General features: G+C 40.6%; 1 protein-coding gene across 1 annotated transcript in view; it reads left to right on the top strand.

Annotated features, from left to right (window-relative positions):
• Window positions 1-12681, top strand: part of SLC10A6 (solute carrier family 10 member 6) — a 32148-nt gene extending 19467 nt beyond the window's left edge. The window contains exons 4-7 of the mRNA XM_032400739.1: window positions 633-721; window positions 3261-3436; window positions 6526-6683; window positions 11326-12681. Coding sequence (XP_032256630.1) covers window positions 633-721; window positions 3261-3436; window positions 6526-6683; window positions 11326-11540 — 638 coding nt within the window. The 3' untranslated portion in view covers window positions 11541-12681. The remainder of the gene's footprint in view (window positions 1-632; window positions 722-3260; window positions 3437-6525; window positions 6684-11325) is intronic.
• The last annotated feature ends 4463 nt before the right edge of the window (window positions 12682-17144 follow it).

Raw genomic sequence — 17144 nt, 5'->3', positions numbered from 1 at the left:
TTAAAGCCCAACATATTCATATAACTTTGCAGCCAGTTTTGCAGGCATTTGGCCAGATTTGGAAGCAAGTGGATCTCTGCTCTGCTGAACCTGCCTTCAATGCTTTTATTCACTTGGGCTAATTAAAAGGCATTTTTTTCTCCACCCACCTTTGGGTTACCTGGCTACACTTGGAGAATATGAGAAATTGCTTTGGTATGTGTAACAGACACTGTTTTTATATCTGCAATAGGTATTCTTTACTATGTGAAACAGAGGAGCCGTTGGCTTCCAATGGGGGAAATAATAGCTGTTGTCGTAGAGGGGTGACCCCATGCACAGCAACAAAAGAATTTTGAAGACTCCTCCTGTTTTCTAAGTTTTACATTTCTGGTTGTCTCTAAAATTCCATGTCATCATCAGAGGGTTTTTGAGAGAGAAATGATGGGACATGAATAGTGGCATTCAGTCATAACGTATACCCTTCAAAGACCGTCTTCTAAAGATTTTTGTCTTTCTTTATATTTGGAGGTGGATGCAGAAATAAAATGCAGCCTTAAGTGAAGCCTTTATCTAATGGAAATAGAAATGGTTGAGGATCAGGCAGTCCAGGTGAGAGGGGATACTGTCTGATGGATTTTTCTTCTCTTCAGGAATCACCCTTGTGTGCCTGACCATCCCGGTGGCCTTTGGTATCTATGTGAATTACAGGTGGCCTAAGCAATCCAAAATCATTCTCAAGGTAAGCAGCTCCCGATGGTGGTTTAGGCATCCTTAGACGCAGAGACTGGAAAGACGGAGAGGGACAATGACTGGAACAGAGGGGCCAGTTGGATACGGCCCCACCCCCAGCAGTTTTCCTTGTATGTCTTACACTTTTGGATCTAACCTCCATATTTCCTCTGCTCTTGTCAGCCATGCTGTCACTCCCATCAGCCCACACACTGAGGCTCAGGACACACTGGCGAGTGTGGGACTCCTGCTTTAGTGACAGGAAAGCCAAGGGGTGTGTGTGTGGCCAGAGAGAACCCAGAGCGCAGCCATTCACCGGGCTTCACACAGGTGCTCTCGAGGTGAACGCTGGTCAGGTGTGCGGGCCGCGGGGCCCCAGGGTGAAGAGTAGGGGTGGCTTCATGAAAAAGTAGGGCGGTTTTTCAGAAGCATTCCCGGAGAAGCTTCCGAGGCTGTAGTTTGTCGGAGACACGAACAAGGGCTGCTGACCACGTGAACGCGTGCAGGCTGCACTGAGGGGTCTGGCCGTGGGATGAAGCGGCTGGACCCTCCTACGCCTCTTGACTTCCCGGCCTTGTCCTCTGTCTGCTGGAGGAACGAGCACATGTCCTTGTCTTAAAAAGATCTCTAAAGTAACTTTTAAAGATATCTAAAAACGACTTTTAAAAATATAAGGATAGCTTTAAGAAATGTTGAGGCACTCTCAACAAAGGTGTCAACATCCTAGGGTGTTTTCCATTTTCCCAATTATGTATTATTTCAGAAGATGTAAGATTGCGTTACGTGCTGCTTTATGAAGATTTTTACGATGCTTTACTTCCATTTTACGTTTATAGAGAAAGAAACGTTTGGGGCTAATTGGAGGTTCAACAAATACATCTCAGTTCATTTTAGCTTGGGGTTTATGGTTTGGTTCTCGCCGTCCGGCAGCGCCCACCACTCCAGCGCGGCACAGACGGATGCTGCCGTCTCGCTTGGGCGCGAGACGGAGCAACTCCCACGATTCCTCCGATGACGTGCAGCGGGGAGGCGCGGTTGACCAGCAGGCAGAGAGCCGGAGGAAGGCTTAAATGTTGTGCGTTTGGATTGCCTCTGGGTGGGTGACTGTTACTTCGGTAAGAGAAAATTTCCAGTGCGGCTGTGTACGCTGTAATTTTGTTTACAAAGCAAGAGGACAGAGTGTGATCGTGGGAACCTCTTACTTTTCAAATACTCTATTTCTGATAAAGTACTATCAAGTACTCGATGTTGTTAGAGTAATTTTGGTGTTTCCAGATCCTCTCTTAGTCCCTTAGTGCCGATGGAGAAATCAGATAAATTTTCTGTAGGTGACTTTTATTATCTGTAAGGAGCAGATTTAAAACCCCTTTCTTTTGTCTGTTTCATAGGATGTGTGGCAGAAAATATTTAATAATATGCATAAATATTGTGGAGCACCTTAGTAAAAAACTAGGATAATTTAATCATTGTTTTGATATATTTTCATTTTCTATTCTTGGTCCTCTTTTAATTTTAGATCTGGTACATTTTCTGAACACATTGCTCTTGGTGCATTTTTAAATTTTGAAATCTTTTTTGATAGAAAGACGAAGAGGGATTTTGACAGAGGATTTCTTTGTGTGTTCTAACATCTTCCCATTAAGCAGGGGCCCAGTCTGTCTTTGTGTGGAGCAGTAAAAATAATCCCGGAGCACATCTATGGTGCATTGGATTGTTTTTTGCTTTGTTCTGCTCCCCCGTGACCGCCTTCTTCCACACCTTGAATCATTTTAAATCCAGTTGATGCCATACTAGGTGTATACTTTGTTGTCTACATGGTATGAATGGGAGCTTGTCAAAGTCCTAATTTTCTCCAAATATTCTGGGTCTGGCTTCCTTTCTCTCTGATCTAAAACTCAAACTGTTGGAAATTCTTTTTTTGTTGTTGATTTCTTGTTTTTGTTGAACAACAAAAGGAAGAACAGTATTCATTTGGGAGAGGAAAGAGGTATCTGTCAGTACTTATGTTACATTAATGTCAGCCCAGATTGTCTAGTAAAGAATGGGTACATTTCACTTGGAGGAGAGAAGGGAGGGGATCAAGGCAGTAAGAAGCCATCGGCAGTCGAGGGGGTGGTAGGAAGAGATGGCAGATGGCCAGGCAGGGCAGACCTCGGACAAGAAGTTACCAGCGAAGGATCTAAGAAGTGCGTGTAGGGGTACTGGAGGCTTATTGTCAGTTTTCACTTGTCTCCTAATTTGTCCTATCCATGAAAAACTCCACTACCCAGTTCTTCTGGCAAAATCCTCTACTTCAAGGGAAACAATACTGATCATAAAATAAGGCTTAGATTTGTCTTGAGCCTCACCAATTTCCAGCTTAGCGAAGTCAGTTGACCAATTTGGAGCTTAAGTTTCTTTTCTCTAAAATGAGATTGGATTTGGTGCTAAGTCCCCTCTTTGTTCCAAAACATCTAGGTTCCCAGCTTCTTAGAGCAGTGACGGACTTTTCAAAATAGACCTAAAAGACCACGATGTTTACATGTACTTATTTTATTGGTTTGCTTTAGATTGGGGCCATTGTTGGTGGGGTCCTCCTTTTGGTGGTCGCAGTTGCTGGTGTGGTGTTGGCAAAAGGATCTTGGAATTCAGACATCACTCTTCTGACCATCAGTTTCATCTTTCCTTTGATTGGCCATGTCACGGGCTTTCTGCTGGCACTTCTTACCCACCAATCTTGGCAGAGGTACAGTTAAATGATCCCTACACTTTTTTGAGGAGGATAAACACTCGGCCACTGGCAGGCTTTGCTGCCTGGCTCTGTCAGGAGACATTAAGAGTTTTGACTTACAAGGTGGATGGAACAGGACAACTCATAAAGAGGTTGAAAAGATCATGGTAATTCTTATGTAAATGAGAGCAAAGGCCAGATTGATGGGAAGTTGTAATCTGTGAAATTAGGATTGGGGTGTTAACACCATGTGTTGAAATCTGGACACATTTCTCTTCTTATTCTAGTAATTAGATAGGGGTGAGATGGTTTCATTAAATATAGAGATCATTCCAGGGCATGAGCAAAATTCAAGAGATTAAGCACTTATCCACAGTTTGTGCCAAATTCTGTAAAAGTGCTAATTATAAGGGGCAAGAGGAGAAAGGATAAACTGGAGAAATAAGATAGGAATTTATCTGAAATATTATCATTACAAGTTGGGGCATATAATTTATAAATGTGTGAAATATTAAAAATGATAATACTCCATGTTGTTATGTCTGTAGATGAGTATTAACATATAATGTTGGAGGGAACATAAATTGGCAAAAACTCACTGGAAGGCAATTTAGTCATATCAATAGCCTTATAAATATTTATAGCTGTTCACTCAGTGATTTTACTTCTAGAAATCTGTCCTGAAGCTAGGACTTTCAGATAAGCACACGAATATTGATGTGCAAGGATGTTAATTGCGGTGTTATTTATAAATATAAAAAATAGAAACAATTAAATATCTAACAATAGTGAGATACTTAATTCATAATGTGTCTATGTGATAGAATATGATGCATCAATTTTAATGTTTTTGGGAAATACTTAAAACATAAATTTAAAAGAGAATAGAAAAAGGGATACATTTTGATTCCCATTTTGTGGAAGGAAGCAAAAGAATTTTATGCATGGAAAAATACTGGAAGAAATACACCATATGCTAATATTGTTTAATTTTGAGTAGTAGGATTAGGAGTAATTTTAGTTTCTTAATTTTTTGGGGGGGCGGTATATTTCCTGAGTTTTTCAATGAGTATGCACCACTTCTAAAATCAAAAAATAATTGAAGAAAAGTGAACTAGGTAGTTGAACTTCAAAGGTGGAGTTTGGGAAATGAAAAAGCTTAAAAGATAGGGGCGCCTGGGTGGCTCAGTTGGTTAAGCGACTGCCTTCGGCTCAGGTCATGATCCTGGAGTTCCTGGATCGAGTCCCGCATCAGGCTCCCTGCTCGGCAGGGAGTCTGCTTCTCCCTCTGACCCTCCCCCCTCTCATGTGCTTGCTCTCTCTCATTCTCTCTCTCTCAAATAAATAAATAAAAAAATCTTTTAAAAAAAAAAAAAAGCTTAAAAGATAGATTTAAGTAAAAGAGAATAGAAAGTGGTATGCATTTTGATTTTTTTTTTAAGATTTTTAAAAATTTTTTTTATTTATTTGAGACAGAGAGAGAGAACACAAGAGGGGGTAGGGTGAAAGGGAGAAGCAGACTCCCTACTGAGCAGGGAGCCCGATGCGGGACTCGATCCCAGGACTCCAGGATCATGACCTGAGCCGAAGGCAGTTGCTCAACCAACTGAGCCACCCAGGCGCCCCATTTTGATTTTCATTTTGTAGAGGAAATCTCTTTCTAGTCTACTTGGGAAACATTTAGGATTATCCCAGGTATTGGGTAAGGCTCTGCCTATTGTATCTCATTTACTTTTTACTACAAGCCTGAGAAGTATTTACTATTTGTACCCTCATTCTACAGATGAGCAAATCCTTCAAGACATTAAGTAATGTGACCAAGTTCATAGAGCCGGAATGTAGCAGAGTTAGGATTTGAACCGGGGTTTGTTTGCAAAGGCAATAATTAGGACAGACTAACAGACTGTTGAGTGGTTGAAATATAACTGGATCTGGAGAGAAAGTATTCCTATGGCAAAATGTAGTTAACAATCTTGTTTTTTTCATACCTGATGGCTTGAGAAGGATCAGGATTGAGATACTGCATTTATCTTGTGAATAAGTCCAGGTGTGAGGTCCAGCTTTGCAGCTTATTCAAATAACTGACAGGGGTCTGAAAGGAGAGTGGGCTAAAGAAAGCATAGCAAGCAAGAGAGTAAGTAGATATAAAATAAGGGATGCAGAACTTGCCCTGGACCAATATTTTCATTCCCACATTATACTTCCCCTTGTTACCTCCACATTCCACACCAGCTTGCCTAGAGATGCTGGTTTATATTCTGAAACACCTCTTTCCTCTCTTCTCTTCCATCTATAGAAACCTGAAGTCCCCCTTTATAAACTGGTGACAGATGAGACTGCTTAACCCAGCCCCCAACATCCTGCTTATGTCTTCCTTTTAATTCCTCCTGATTTTTCTTTTTCAAGCGAGGTTTATCTCTTTCTCTTTTGTTTGCAACTGGAAAACCAATAAAATACAGAAAAGTAGAAAGTAGAAAAATTGTGTTCCTAAACTCTTTCACGAAAGAGTTTTAGACATTTGGTTTTAGATATTGGTTTTCATTTAGGGTTTTCATGTTTACCTTCAAGTGTTGTGTAGTTTATAGTATTTCATATCTCGAATTCACCTTTTCATTCTCCTCTCCAACCCTCACTCCACGCAGATTGGCTCACGGCATATGCACTGCCTCCTGGTAGGCACAGCTCATACCTGTCCCTGGAACCTTAATTGCAGCCACTGTCCCACGTTAAATGCCCCTCCCAACATCACTGTTTCATCTGCTTCTGCCTCTGTGAGCCTTTTCTAACCATTTATGCCACTTTTCTGAATTTCTATAGCAGCTCCCTGACCCTCGATCATATTTTGTCTTGTGTTGTTACTGGACCTTTCCTGTGTGTATATCCTGTCTTTCCACCCAGATTCCTAGGGCAGGGTTCCTAGGGTCCTGTTCCGAAGTGCTTCTCAGCAGACCACTACAGAGCAGGCATACTCAGCAAGTAATTATTAAATGAGTAAACATTTTTAGTGGCCTAAGCTCATAGCTTACATTTATTGCTATATAGAAGAGAAAAATTTAAGAAGGTTCTTATTGCTAGTAACTCTTGAAAAATGTTTTCATTGGTAGGTGCAGGACAATTTCCTTAGAAACTGGAGCTCAGAATATTCAGATGTGCGTCACCATGCTCCAGCTGTCTTTCACCGCCAAGCAGTTGGTCCAGATGCTTAGCTTCCCACTGGCCTATGGACTCTTCCAGCTGCTGGACGGATTTCTCATTGTTGCAGGTAAGGAGAGCCCCCATCGGGCAGATTTGATTGAAAATTGTCAACCCAATTTATTAACTTCTTTTTCAATCTGACCATGCATGCGCTACTCTTTTTTTTTTTTTTAAGATTTTTTAAAATTTATTTATTTGACAGAGAGATAGCACAAGTAGGCAGAGCGGCAGGCAGAGGGAAAGGGAGAAGCAGGCTCTCTGCTGAGCAGGGAGCCCGATGTGGGGCTCGATTCCAGGACCCTGGGATCATGACCTGAGCTGAAGGCAGCCTCTTAACCGACTGAGCCACCCAGGCGCCCCTGCATGTGCTACTCTTGTGATACATTGTTAGCCTGACATTTCTGGGGAAAATAAAGTGCACAAACAAGTTCCTTTGTTTTCATAGCAAAATATTAAAAATATATGAAAGTAAGCTTATAATTATAAACAAACATGCTTCACAAAAAACGGTGCACTATTAGAACTTGGATTCTAGGACTCGATAAGTCTCTGTGAGCAATAATTTATCTTCAAAATGACATTTGTTATGTTTCCTCAAGAGCCACGAGGTCTTCCAAATGCCAAGTTATTTCACAATGCTTCTGTGACTAAGAATTGTGCTGAATGGTTGTGAAATATTTTACAACTATGAAATATGAAACATACACAGGTCCTGAAATACATATTTGTATACATATATATCATATATATGGGATATATACCAATCCATACAGCCAAATATACATCATTTTTAGAGTCCGTCACTAGATGGGTTCACAGAAAGTAAATTAAAAAAGTTATCAGTAGGGGCACCTGGGTGGCTCAGTGCGTTAAGCGTCTGACTCTTGGTTTCGGCTCAGGTTGTGGTCTCATGGGTAGTGAGATGGAGCCCCGTGTTGGGCTCTGCACTCAGCGGGGAGTCTGCTTGAAGATTCTCTCCCTCTGCCCCATACCCCCCCCAAGTAAATACATAAATCTTTTTTTAAAAAGACATCAATATGTACACACACATATATTTTAATCTTGGACCATTGTAATTTTCACTGTTATCAGGACAGGGTCTGAGTTATACTCAATGATACTGATATAACTGATTAGATACTGATTGCTGGTATAACAATCAACATAAGGAATACTTGGGGTTTAATTTTACCACAAAATAAGAGAAATCTTAAAAAAAAAAAAAAGAGAGAAATCTTAGCAGAATAAAACTCCCTGGTCTTAGATTTAAGTTTTAATTTCTTCTCCTTAGTGAGATTGTGAGGCAAGGAACATGTCTGGCTTGTTCCCAGCTACCTCCCAGCACTTGGGAGAGCACCTGACTCATAGCAAGCAAGCTCTCCACAGGTGTTGTTGGCTGACTGACTGACTGAGTGGATGAGCCACCAGTGGCCTGAATGAATGAATGGGTGAGCTGTCAGTGACCTCAATCACAAATGGTCCATTCCAGATAGAAATAGCCATTTTGATACATTGAGTTATTTTGCTCCATAGTTTCCTCTTTTTTTATTGAGGTATAATTGACATACAACATTATATTAGTTTCAGGTGTACAACAAATGATTTGTATTTATATATATTATGAAATGATCACCACAGTAAGTCCAGTTGACATCTGCCCCATATGTAGAGGTCTTTTTTTTCTTTGTGATGAGAACTTTCAAGATTTATTCTCTTGGGCGCCTGGGTGGCTCAGGTGGTTAAGCGAATGCCTTCGGCTCAGGTCATGATCCTGGAGTCCCAGGATCGAGTCCCGCGTCGGGCTCCCTGCTCAGCGGGGAGTCTGCTTCTGCTTCTGACCCTCTCTCCTCTCGTGTTCTCTCTCTCATTCTCAGATAAATAAATAAAATCTTTAAAAAAAAAAAAAAGATTTACTCTCTTAGCAACTTTCAACTATATAATACAGTATTATCAACTATAGTCACCATGCTGTACATTGCATCTCCATAACTTATGTATTTTATAACTGGAAGTTTGTACCTTTTGACTCCCTTCACTGATACCCCCTACCCCCCAGCCCCGGGCAACCACCTATCTATTCTCTATCTCCATGAGCTTGGTTTTGGTATGTTGTATTTCCATTTTTGTTTGTCTCAGGTGTTTTATTTCACTTCTGATTTCTTTGTTGACCCATTGGTTGTTCAGTAGCCTATTGTTTAGTCTGCACATATTTGTGAATTTTCCAGTTTTCTTCTTGCAGTTGATTTTTTAGTTTCATATCACTGTGGTCAGAAAAGAGGCTAGCTATGATTTTAATCTTCTCAAATTTGTTAAGACTTGTTTTGTAGCCTAGCATATGATCTATCCTGGAGACTGTTCCATGAGCTCTTGAGAAAAATATGTATTCTGTTGCTTTTGGATGGAATGTTCTGTATATATTTGTTAAGCCCATGTGGTCTAATGTGTCATTCAAGGCCAATGTTTCCTTATTGATTTTCTGTCTGGATATTCTATCCATTGATGTAAATGGGGTGTCAAAGTCCCATATTATTATTGTATTGCTGATAATTTCTCCCTTTAGGTCTGTTAATATTTGCTTTATATATTTAGGTGTTCCTATGTTGTGTGCATATATATTTATAAATGTTATATACTCTTGTTGGATTGACTCCTTTATCATTAGGTAATGTCCTTGTCTCTCTACAATTTGTTTTAAAATTTATTTTGTTTGATATGAGTATAGCTACCCCAGCTTTCTTTGGTTTCCACTTGCATGAAACATCTCTATCCCTTCCCCTTCAGTCTGTTTGTGTCCTTACACCTGAAGTGAGTCTCTTGTGGGCAGCATAGAAATGGGTCTTGTTTTTTAATCCATTCAGCTACTCTCTGTCTTTTGTTTGGAGAATTTAGTCCATTTACATTTAAAGTAATTATTGATAGGTATGCACTTACTGACATTGACATTCATTGTTTTCTGGCTCTTTTGTAGTTCCTTTCTTCTGTTCCTTTCTTCTTTTCTGTTCTCTTCCTCTGTGGTTTGATGACTGTCTTTAGTGGTATGCTTAGACTCCTTCCTCCTCTTTTGTGTATCTACTATAGATTTGTTTGTTGGTTACCATGATGCTTACATATAACAACTTATATTTATAACAATCTATTTTAAGTCGATAACAACCTAAGTTTGAACACATTCTAAAGCCCTACATTTTAAACCCCCTCCATGTTTTATGTTTTTGAGGTCACATTTTTTTTTGAGGTCACATTTTACATCTTTTTATTTTGTATATTTCTTACCTAATTATTGTGGTTATGATTATTTTTCAACTTTTGTCTTTTAACCTTCATAACCTTCATACTAGCTCTATAAGCGATTAATTCACTACTTTTATGTATGTTTATCTTTACCAGTGAGATTTATACTTTCATATGTTTTCTTATTACTAGTTAGCACCCTTTCTTTTCAGCTTAAAGAAGTCCCTTTAACATTTCTTGTAAGTGTTGATTAACTCCTTTAGCTTTTGCTTGTCTGGAAAACTCTTTATTTCACCTCCACTTCTGAATGATAACTTTGCTGAGTAGAGTGTTTCTGGTTGGAAGTTTTTTCCTTTCAGCACTTTGAATGTATCATGCCAAGCCTTCTGGCCTGCAAAGTTTCTGCTGAAAAATCTGCAAATAGCCTTAGGGCTTCCCCTTGTATACAACAAGTTGTTTTTCTCTTGCTGCTTTTTATGATTCTCTCCTTGTCTTTAACTTTTGACATTTTAATTATGATTTGTCTTGGTGTGGCTCTCTGAGTTTGTCTTATTATGGAACTCTCTTCCTGGGCCTAGATGTCTGCCTTTTCCTGCCCCTCAGTTTAATGCTGTAAAATGAAGAAATGAGTCTCTTCTACATAAAGTTCTGGGCACTTTTCAAAGGGCTGCTCCTGAGCTGAGTCCTAGGGCAGGTGAGTTGGTTTGCAGTTCCTCCATTCAGCACAGCCCTGTGGTTCTCATGGGTACCAGACCCATCGGTCTTAAAAGCCAGATGTTTTGGAGGCTTGTCTCTCAGATGCCTATATTAAAAGTTGGTGTGCCTGATCTGGGGTATGAGTCCTTTGCTTCTGAGGGAGAAGCTCTATGTTTTGAGTTCCCTCCTGATTGTGGGTGGCCCTGTCTGGGGCTTATGGTGAGATTTTATCTCAGTCTTTCCTACCCACTTCCACATGGGTTCCTTCCCTTTTGTCTGATGTGATGAGGTTGTTCTGACAGTTTTTCGGGTTTATTTTCCAGAGGAATTTAGTGTGTCTATGGGAGGAGGTAAGTTTAGTATCTAGTTATGTTGCCTTCTTCCTCTTCTTTTTTTTTTTTTAAGATTTTATTTATTTATTTGAGAGAGGAGAGAGAGAGAGAGAGAAAGAGAGCATGCAAGCATGAGCAGAAGGGAGAGGCAGAAGCAGAGGGAGAAGTAGGCTCCCCGCTGAGCAGGCAGCCTGATGCGGGACTTAATCCTAGGCCCCCAGGATCATGACCTGAGCCGAAGGCAGACGCTTAACCAACTGAGCCACTCAGGCACCCTACTTATGTTGCGTTTTTGAATCAGAACCCCAGTTTCCATCTCTTTTCCTCTCTTTTTCCCCTTCATTTTTGTGTGTTCACACATATGTGACCCAAAGCAAACAGAGCTCCAAAGTACTACATTATAGGCTTTGCTAAAGTGATTTTTCAATGCTTGTATGTTTTAACACCTAGCATACAAGATGTACAAGAGGAGATTGAAGAATGAACACAGAAAAAAGGACACAGATTATGCAGAAGGCGGCCATAAAAAGAAATCTACTTCTCTCAAAGAGACTGGTGCTTTCTTGGAGGTGAATGAAGAAGTTGCCATAACTCCTGGGCCAGCAGTGCCAATGGATTTCCACACAGCTTTTGAGTCAACCAGCCATGTCTCTTCTTGTACCTAGTAAGGGTTGCTGGCCTGACTGGTCTCCGTCTTACTCAGTGGCCAGTAAAGACAGTGAGGAGCTGATGCATACATCTCATTGGCAGGGCCTATGGGAATATTTGAATAGTTATATTTTCATGTGGTTTGTGAATTGTCATAGGATCCATTTTTGAGAATGTATTTCACCTATTTCAGGGAGTTTTTTGGGGGTGGGGTTTGCTCAATATATTTACTGGCTGCTGTGTGTGTTCTTATCTTCCCATGCAGTGAAGAGTAACACCCGTTGTTAGTTGTTATGCGAAGTCGTTCTGGATTAGATGTCACCTCCTACTGCCTACGCTCTCATAAAAAAAGTGGCCATTTCTGAAATGATTGTTATTTTTTAAGGGCTTGGAAATCTTTTTGGATTCTAGATGTAATAAAGTGTAGAGGGAATTAATGACCACTTGAGGTTAAAATGTGAATGCCCCGTATTTTCACTCTCTAATCATAGGCACATGTATAGCCTTCTAATTTTTGTTTATATGTTATATCATTTTAAGAAACATTGAGATCATTCCATGTATACTGTTTCATAAGTCACTTAATGACATATTATGGAGAATCTTGACATGTCAGTCTTTGTTGATCTACCTCATTCTTTAGAACAGTGGCTTCATAGAAGTATTCCTTTGCATAGAAGGACTGTAATTTATTTAACCATTCCTTATTCATGGACATTTAGATAGCTTTGAACTTATTAATATTATAATGCTGCTACAAATACCCACACGGTTGTGCAAGTATTTTTGGAGAATCACTTCCTGCAACTTGAAATGCCAGGCTAACCTCACATTAAATGTTGGACAGGCTGCTGTCCGATGATGTATAGCAGTGCCTGAGTGGGGCTGGCTTCCCACACCTGCACCAGTCTAAGGAATGGGCAATTCTGATTTGTGCAAATATCTCATTTAAGATTGCATTTAAAAAATTATGACTGAAGTAGAGTATTTTTCATGTTCACTTGTCTAGTCATGTCCTTTGCTTGCCTTTCTATTGTAGTCTTTCCTTTTTGATTGATACATTGTAATACATTACGAATAGTGACCCTTTGTCCTGTTTTGTCAACATTTTACCTACTTTTAATCTTTTATCTTTTGTTTTTCTATGTCTTTTGTGATGTAGAAATTTTGTATTTTTTGCATATTCAGCTTTATTAGTCTTTTAAAAAATGCTTTTTGACCTTGATATCTGTCAAACGTTAGAATATTTATATTTTTGTGTGGATTATGAATTGTGATAGTATTTTTTTTTGAGAATGTATTTGCAGGAAGTTCTGTTTTGGGTTTGCACAACATATTTACTCTCTGCTGTGTGTACTGTCTGGCAGTAGGTAAAACCCATCCCCCTCTCTTCTTACATTATTAAAAATATTTCCCATATATTTTTCTATGACTTTTATGAACTAAGTATATAAATGTTTATTCCATTTTGAATCCACGTTTTTGTATGGTGTGTTAAGAATCTAGTTTTTTTTTTTTTTTAAAGATTTTATTTATTTATTTGACAGAGACAGAGATAGTGAGAGCAGGAACACAAGCAGCGAGAGTGGGAGAGGGAGAGCAGGCTTCCCGCCGAAGAGGGAGTTCGATGTGGGACTCGATCCCAGGACCCTGGGATCATGACCTGAGCCGAAGGCAGACGCTTAACGACTGAGCCACCCAGGCGCCCCAAGAATCTAGTTTTTTTACGGTTAATTAATTGTTCCAACATCATATGTTGAATCATTCATCTTTCCTGATTTGAAATGCCACCTTTCTCACACAATTTCCTATATAATGTGGGACTCTAGTTAGTTCCATTTTTCTCTGTCTATTCTTATTTGTAAGTTTTGAAATGTATAAGAAAGTATTGTTTGAGATTTAGTGCTTTACAATTTTATTTTGTAAGTATTCCCAAGAACCTGTGAGTTAATATAATAATAATGATTGGGGCACCTGGGTGGCTCAGATTAAGCGTCTGCCTTCGGCTCGGGTCATGATCTCAGGGTCCTGGGATCGAGCCCCATGTTGGGCTCCCTGCTCAGTGGGGAGCCTGCTTCTCCCTCTCCCTCTGCCTGCCTCTCTGCCTACTTGTGCTCTCTCTGTCAAATAAATAAAATCTTAAAAAAAAAAGATAATGATTACTGTGGTATTTTCATGACAAGAACGCCTTTGTGGTAGTACAGAAAGAGCCCCATTAGGTGTCACAAGTATATTTCTATGGAAAAGAGCTATGCAGACTGTGACATGTTTGTTAATTTTCAACTGCTGCTTTATTACTTGAGGATTCCCATTTATCTACCTGATGAATGTTTATGTGTCAAGAAGCTAGTCTGTGCTGTGTATAGGCCCATAGGACATGCAGGGGTAACACGCAGGAAGGGTTCCTGCTGACAGGGTTCAGAGTCTAATGGGAATAGATCCCTGCGATGAGCAGTTAGTGGAGTTGGGCATTAACAGAAATTCCCAGTTCTAAAATGAGCATTAACATGAATTTTAAATAATCCATAAAAATGAATTTCTAAATTTTTCTCTAAATGGGCACCAAACACGAAGTGGTGAAATCCAATGCTCTGTTCTGAAAACATCAAGTACATGGTCATTATTTACCACAGTCAGGACAGGTCTGGGGACAAGACCACTAAAAGCCATCCTTTAAGATAGTCATGACACAAATCAATGTAAGGGTTTGAAAGTAGTCCTGTCAGAAAACTGTCATCTCCAGGAGCGGTTTGTAGACGTGTTACTGAGAACTGGACACAGTCAAGTTGCCCTGGAGGCTACACATTATCTTTAGCATGAAGAATGTAGCTGAAAAAGAAAAAAAAAAGCCCTAACTGAATAAATTGTATTCTCACTGGTCTAAATAATCATGGGTTCATGGGGCGCCTGGATGGCTCAGTTAAGCGACTGCCTTCAGCTCAGCTCATGATCTCAGGGTCCTGGGATTGAGTCCCGGGTTGGCTCCCTGCTCAGCAGGGAGTCTATGTCTCCCTCTGCCCCTCCCCCCCTCGTGCTCTCGCTCTCTCAAATAAAAACAAATCTTTAAACAACAACAAAAAAATAATCATGGGTTCATGAAAGCCAGCGCCTATGTGAAGCTCAGAAGTGGGGCCAGAGGAATAATGTTAAGAAGAATGAGTTCAGTCCTATGTCTGGAAAAGAGCTGCCGGACAGTTGGGGCAGCATAGCAGTGGGAAGAACATGGGCTTTGCCAGGGCTACTCGCTGTATTCCACTTCAAGAGCTAGGATCCCTTGGAAGTTGTGGGTTGAAGTTAGGCCGACTTCGAATTGAATTCCAGCTCTGTTATTTGGGCAACATGGGGCAAGTGACAGTCCCTCTGAACTTGTTTCCTCTCTTAAAAAGGGTGATAACATTCAGCCCTGCACACCCTGAGAGTAGAAAACACTTGGTACGATGTGTGGGAAGTGCTCATTAAGTGTGATCTGTTCCCTTCCTTGTGAAGCCACAATTCATCCTGGAGTACAAAGGCGAGTTCAGCCTAACCCAGTTTAGTGAATCATTTTTTTAAAAAATGATTTATTTATTTGAGAGAGAGCGAGAGAGAATGAGCACGAGTGCGGAGGGGAGGGGGAGAGGGAGAGGGAGAAGCAGGCTCCCCACTGAGCAGAGAGCACGAAACCGGGCTCAATCCCAGGACCCCGGGATCATGACCTAAGCCAAAGGCAGATGCCTAACTGACTGAGCCACCCAGGCGCCCCAATGAATCATATTTTAGCCTTTAAGCAACCTTCTGACCAGCCTGTGTGCTTTGCCCACCTGGAGGAGCCCCACCTGAATGATTACTCATTCTGCTGGATAGAGCTAAGCTAAAAACTTGGCAACATAGTTTATCAGTAAGTGTCCTGAGAGTTTGCTTAGCATGACCTCTAGAGTATACTTAATTTTGGGGGAATGGATAAAATGGATAAAAATATGTAGTCTTCTTCATGAAGCTGAAGACTACTTTCAAATACTTCCTGTCTGTGAATTTTCAACAGTAATACATTCAGATATTACTGGGGTCAGGAAGATCTTTAAAAGATTGACACAGTGTTAGTCACTAAGGAATGGTGGAAACTGGCAGAAATGGAAAGGTACATGCTGCTCACTGCTGCCCTATATCTACTGTTTCTTTTGCCCTTATTAACAGAACCAAGATTTTGTTCAGGACAGCAATATGACTAGCTAAAAATAGCTTTCTTGAAGTTAGAGATGGCTATGTGACACAGTTCTTGCTAATAAGATAGAAGTGGGGAAGTCTGCTTGTGATTTCTGGAAAATTTTGCTTTTTTGCCCCAGGCACTGACTGACCCTTTCTCCTTGTCAATCCTATTTCCTTTCTGGAATGTGGATGTAATAGCTGGAGCTGAAGCAGCCATTTTCAGTGAAGGCAAAGCCAGGATAATTATGTATCTGTTGACATTCTTTTTTTTTTTTTTTTTTTAAGATTTTATTTATTTATTTGAGCGAGAGACAGTGAGAGAGGGAACACAAGCAGGGGGAGCAGGAGAGGGAGAAGCAGGCTTCCCGCTAAGCAGGGAGCCCGATGCGGGGCTCGATCCCAGGACCCTGGGATCATGACCTGAGCTGAAGGCAGACGCTTAACGACTGAGCCACCCAGGCGTCCCTCTGTTGACATTCTTGAACTGTAGAACCAACCCAGCAACTGCCTGCTTTTAATTTGTTTTCTTAGGGAAAGAAATCTCTGATTTGTAGAAGCCCATTTGGTTAGTTTTTGGCAACTTGCAGCCAAATACAATTCCAAATTAATATATTATAATTTGCATTGCGTTAAAAATATTATGCAGGGTAATGCATAATTTGTTACATTTATCTCCACCATAACAAAGTACCTTGAATATTTCTGAATTACGTAAAATAGGAACACATTCTCTAAAAGTCAAGGTATCTATCACCAGAGGATAACTTTGGCGAGCTGTTCTTTTAACTTCTTGGATCTATCAGATTGTATTTAGATAACTAGTCATTTTATTTTATTTATTTATTTTTTTAAAGATTTTATTTATTTGACAGAGAGAGACACAGTGAGAAGGGGAACACAAGCAGGGATAGTGGGAGAGGGAGAAGCAGGCTTCCCGCTGAGCAGGGAGCCCAATGTGGGGCTCGATCCCAGGACCCTGGGATCATGACCTGAGCCGAAGGCAGACGCTTGACGACTGAGCCACCCAGACGCCCCATAGATAACTAGTCATTTTAAAAGCAAGAGATCTAGCAGGCTATCTGGAACCACAGATGTGAACACCTGATTTTTTTCTCAACAGCCATTTTTCTCCTTTAAACATGGCAATTCATTAATATTTTTACTAATGGCACTTACCCAAGTTTTGATTTGGGGACAAATGCTGTTTCTAATCCTGCAATGCTTAGGACTATACTTAAGATACCATTCTTTTGGGGCACCTGGGTGGCTCAGTCAGTTGGGCGTCTAGCTTTGGCTTGGGTCATGGTCCTGGGGTCCTGGGGTCCTGGGATCGAGCCCCACCTTGAGCTCTGCTCAGCGGGGAGCTTGCTTCTCCCTCTCCCTCAGACTCTCCTCCGCGCTTCTGCTCTCCTTCTCTCTCTGTCTCAAATAAATAA

Source organism: Phoca vitulina, unplaced genomic scaffold, assembly GCF_004348235.1.
Source record: "Phoca vitulina isolate PV1807 unplaced genomic scaffold, GSC_HSeal_1.0 scaffold3, whole genome shotgun sequence".
Lineage (NCBI taxonomy): Eukaryota > Metazoa > Chordata > Mammalia > Carnivora > Phocidae > Phoca > Phoca vitulina.
Note: the sequence above shows the minus strand (reverse complement) of the source record. Positions and strands in the feature narration are given on the sequence as shown.